General features: G+C 40.7%; 1 protein-coding gene across 1 annotated transcript; it reads right to left on the minus strand.

Annotated features, from left to right (window-relative positions):
• Positions 1–3,175: 3,175 nt before the first annotated feature.
• On the minus strand, positions 3,176–4,427 carry PATE2 (prostate and testis expressed 2). Its single transcript, XM_030333690.1, has 3 exons — positions 4,376–4,427; positions 3,626–3,811; positions 3,176–3,328 (listed from the first exon to the last, which is right to left on the minus strand). The coding sequence occupies exons 1-3, from the start codon at positions 4,425–4,427 to the stop codon at positions 3,192–3,194; spliced, it is 375 nt and encodes a 124-aa protein (XP_030189550.1). The 3' UTR covers positions 3,176–3,191.
• Positions 4,428–4,807: the final 380 nt, after the last annotated feature.

Consider the following 4,807-nt stretch of genomic DNA (forward strand, 5'->3'; position numbering starts at 1 on the left):
TATTAACTGGAAAGCTGTGTAACACTTGTCAAAGTACTGCACTTGTCAAATTACCCAGTTAGCATCTGGGCAACCCGTCTGTTCTTCAGGTTTCTCCTCCACTAAAATGTCTTACAATAATAGCTACTTCATAGGAAGTTCCGAAGATTAAATGAGATCATACATGAAAAGTACTTAACATGTGTTTAGCACACTGTAAGAAGTTAAGCAATAATAGCCACAACAATATTTAAAAGGTTTTTTGTTTCTTTTTAAATATTTATTTATTTATTTATTTATTTATTTATTTTGAGGAGAGGAGGGGTGGAGAGAAAGGGAGAGAGAATCCCAAGAAGTCTCCATGCTCAGCACGGACCCTACACAGGGCTCAATCCTACAACTGTGAGATCATGACCTGAGCCACAATCAAGAGTCAGATGCTCAACCGACTGAGCCATCCAGGAGCCCCAGGTTTTTTGTTTATGGCATTTAAATCTTTAATACATGTGACATTTATTTTGGTCTAATGTGTAAGGTTGTATGAATTACTTAGCAGTCAACTCCAAGTTAACACTTAGATTAGTAGTCAAATTACTGTCTTTTAAAAGGTATGTGAAGAAAAAACTCCTGCACAACTACATGCATATATGAAAAAAGAGCATGTGCATTGGAGGATTGATAGTTGGGGTGGTATCGTGTGGATAAAGAAATTTTCACCTAGGTCTTATTGTGTTCATTTGTTCAAGATGGAAAATGGGACTAAGAAGAAAATCCGAAGATGGGGTGAACCAAGAGGTAATATCCAAGCTTGAAGCACTTTTAGCTAGGAAGCCGAATAAGAAAGATTCTCCTCATTCATGAGGATGAATCCATTTATATCTTATACACACCGTCACTCATAGGTACCAGAATGTAACTTCAGTTTCTAACCCAACTTCTCGTTTTAGAGCATCATTCACAGTGATGGTGGAAAATATATGGTCTTCTTACAATTGGAGGGGGGAAAAACAGAAGCAAGGGAGGTCGGCAGGGGGGCGGAATATTAACAAGTACATGGTCTCAGCTGGGAGACTGGCTTCGGTCAGATCCCCTGGAAAAGCTCTGCAGCACAAGTTGCACCACAGGCTCCATCCCATCTCAATGCAAGGAGTCTGCCATTTGTTGGCTCTGGTCTATGCTCAAGTTGGGAGCTGAACATCTGGGCAAAGCAGCTCCTATTTGGCAGAGGGCAAGTCTGCAGAGCAAATAGCTGTCAGTTGTCATAAGCCAACACTCAATGCAGCTGGGAGGCAGAAGCAAAACAATGATCTCGGTCTCTCTCCTTTTCCCCCCTAGACTGATGTCTCCCATCCCCATGATTCCATAGGTGAGCAAGCCCCTGTGCAACTAGGAATAAAAATATGTTCTTTCCGTAACTCAAAATATCCACATTACACTGGTTTTTCCAATCTGTCCATTTTGAAAAGGTTCTCTTTATGTCTTGCTTCATCCTGGCTCTGTAAAATCCCAACTGAGAATTCTTCAGAAAGGATCATATTCTCAGACACAGACAGAATGCACCAAACTACTCAAGTAGAGGGGTAGTTGGTTTATTGTTAAGAATTTTACAAGGCCTGGGGCGCCTGGGTGGCTCAGTCGGTTGAGCGTCCGACTTCAGCTCAGCTCATGATCTCGCAGTTGAGGAGTTCAAGCCCCACGTCGGGCTCTGTGCTGACAGCTCAGAGCCTGGAGCCTGCTTCAATTTCTGTGTCTCCCTCTCGATCTGCCCCTCCCCTACTCATGCTCTGTCTCTCTCTGTCTCAAAAATAATTATAAACATTAAAAAAAAAAAGAATTTTACAAGGCCTAATAAAGGAGAAAAAAGCTCATGGAAATCCAGGACCAGGAACTGCAGTAGGCCTTATAAGGAGAGAAATGCCAGGATTATTCTGTATCCAAGAAAGCTTCACCACCTTGGCCACATTCCACCGTCAATCCTACTCCATTTCTCTCTGCCTGTTTGTTTCACTCTGTCTGCCTGCCTCTCTTCCCACCACTATTAACTTCTGCTATCTCATACCATCAGTTTACTCATAATGTCATCTTATATAGGACACTTTGTAACTACAACACTACCTCATGGCATCTCTGTTCATTTCTATTGTCTTCAACTACTGTGCCACCTGCTTTATTTTTCTCAATTTTTTCCTCATCCTTTTTTTTTATTATTTATTTTGAGAGAGAGAAGGAGAAAGAGAGAGAGAGAGAGAGAGAGAGAATAAGCGGGGGAGGGACAGAGAGACAGGGAGAGAGAGAATCCCAAGCAGGATCCATGCTGTCAGCACAGAGCCCGACTCGGGGTTAGAACTCACAAACTGCGAGTCCTTATCCGGGGCCCAAATCAAGAGTCAGATGCTTAACTGACTCAGCAACCCAGGCGCCCCTTTCCTCATTTTTATAAGGAGAGACTGACTGACCATTCTTGCAGAAGGTCTCCATTCCCAATTAAATCACCTTTTTCAATCTGGTGCTAGCTGGTCACCTGGCCATCCAGGGCCCTGATAATTTAAGCCGATTTCACCCACACCAAATTGTCTCTCAAATCTTAGTTTCCACAAACTGAAATGCCCTTTCTTTGATGCCTCATCCTTATGCCTGTCCAGCTTTCTGTCTGCCTGAGATTTCCCTCCTCTAAGAGTCCTACCAAAGAAAGATATGGCTCATGTTGCCCACAAATTGGGAAGCCAGAGCTATCTTTTCTTTTATCTCCATAACCCATGGGCAAAAGGAGAGCACCAGAAGGTGTCAGGGCTAATCCGAAGAGAATCTCAGTTCCAACGAGAGGAGTGGATATAGATGAGCATAAAGTATGGCCAGAGAGTTCTTGGTACAAGTTTGTGACTATTTTGACCCAATTCTTTGCATTACCATATAGGAGATAATAAATAACCAGTTCTAAACCCAACTGTATTTGTGGCAACCCTATTTCCATCATAAGGAAATCCAAACTGCTAGATGTGAGCAACAGGGATTTGCAAAACTTCAGTCTAGTTTAGTCTTCCATCATTAATGAGACTCAGCTACCCTCCACTCTCTCCTTGTGACCTCACTAGCTGGCTTTCTCTCTCACTCTCTACCAGTGGTTGGAAGAGGAAAGCAAAATACAGGTCTGGGGGAAGAGACTAGGGGATGGTGAGTTGAAGAATGACCCCAAGTCCAGGAGAGATATAGAATTAAACTCCCTCAGGGAGGTTGCAATAGTTATTATGTCTGCAACAGATGAGCTCTCTTCTTTTCTCAAAACTTAAGAAGTTGATGTCCTCACAGTTGGTCATACATGACAGTTTGGAATAATAATACATACTTCTCCCTGAAGAGATGAAAGAGAGAGAACACAATTGTAATGACTCCATTTCCTTCTATCATATTCCCAGGAGTATTTTCTCTACAGAGCCTCACTAACCTTTCGCTAAGCCCCCATCAGCTATAAGGCTGAATCTACCAATGACTGACCCAGAAAATGGATTGTAGTTCCCTAACTGATAGGAGACATCAACTTCTCCTTTACCCAATTTTGTCTTAAGGAAAAGTCTTTGCCATCCCCTCTAAATGACCACTCACCCGTGCACAGGTGGCTATTTCTCAGACACTCTCTACTCCACATTACCTTTTCTTGTAAGGAAGTAAAGGTTCTCAATAGCACAGGACTGTTGGTGCTTTAGGATGCAGATCTTCATGGTGTCATAGCATAACCCAAGATGATATTTTTTACATTTATAACATGCTGTTGCAGAGTCTGCGAGACAGAGAAAGAGGTAATTAAAAGATGTAGTCTGGAGAAGATTCTCCAGGCCTGTGAGTTTCTCTACAGAAACTTACTATTGTCTAGTGGTTCCTGACCTTTCTCTGGCATTTGACTCCTTTGATATTCTTGTGAATCAATTGTTGTATATGATCAAAATATCAGAGTTCCTATAAAATTTATCTATGGACACAAGTAATGAACAAGTTATTTAACCTGATGATTTTGTCCAGTAATGGGGAAAGGAAAGCAAAGAAGGAGATTTCAGCTTCCTTACTCCAAGAAATGGACTAACTTGGTCTGGGAGAAGATAGAGCTCCTAGGATTGTAGAGTAAGAATGGATTACAGCCCTCTCTGAAGACTGAGAGGAGGTTTGTTCCTAAACACATCATAAATGATCTGTTTACCAGAGATTGTGGACGAGCCATAATTGTACCTGTCAGATGGTCCTTAAATTCACCTTGGGAAAAAAAAAGAAAAAGAAAAATCTTCTTTGTCATAATCTCATATACATCTGCCAACACCCAAAGAGCCAGTTGTGGAAATTTCCCCTTCCTCAGCATCTGCCCATCTCTTAATCAACAATCAGCTCTCCCCATGTCTCCATGACTTACCCTTATTTGAGCAGACCAGAAAGACAATGCACAGCAGAAACACAACAAACATCCTGAGACTTTTATCATGTACAGCTTTCTGTGAAAGGTGCTGGTTGATCTCCAGTCATCTGTCCTTGCGCTACTCATCCAAATCATATAATCATAAAATTTCAGGGACATACAGCACCTCAGTGTTCCCAGAACAAAGCCACCAACTGAAGTTTCACTACCCCTACGGCATCTATTTCAAAATTCTCCTCAATGATGAGATCAATGGTACATATTATATATGATCTATAATATAATATGGAATTATATAGACTATATTATATAACACAAATTTTATATTATACATTATTATATTTATAATTTATTATTATATATTTTAATATATATTATATGTATTTTATATATTATATAATATATATCTACAATATATATTATAATCTA

Source organism: Lynx canadensis, chromosome D1, assembly GCF_007474595.2.
Source record: "Lynx canadensis isolate LIC74 chromosome D1, mLynCan4.pri.v2, whole genome shotgun sequence".
Lineage (NCBI taxonomy): Eukaryota > Metazoa > Chordata > Mammalia > Carnivora > Felidae > Lynx > Lynx canadensis.

Bases quoted from the DNA above. Each gene is read 5' to 3' on its own strand.
- PATE2 (XM_030333690.1), bottom strand. From the start codon at position 4,427: ATGTTTGTTGTGTTTCTGCTGTGCATTGTCTTTCTGGTCTGCTCAAAT. The intron at 3,812-4,375 runs GTAAGTCATGGA...AGAAACTCACAG, and splicing joins TCTGGTCTGCTCAAATAAGG to GCCTGGAGAATCTTCTCCAG. The intron at 3,329-3,625 runs GTAATGTGGAGT...TCATCTCTTCAG, and splicing joins TTACTTCCTTACAAGAAAAG to GGAGAAGTATGTATTATTAT.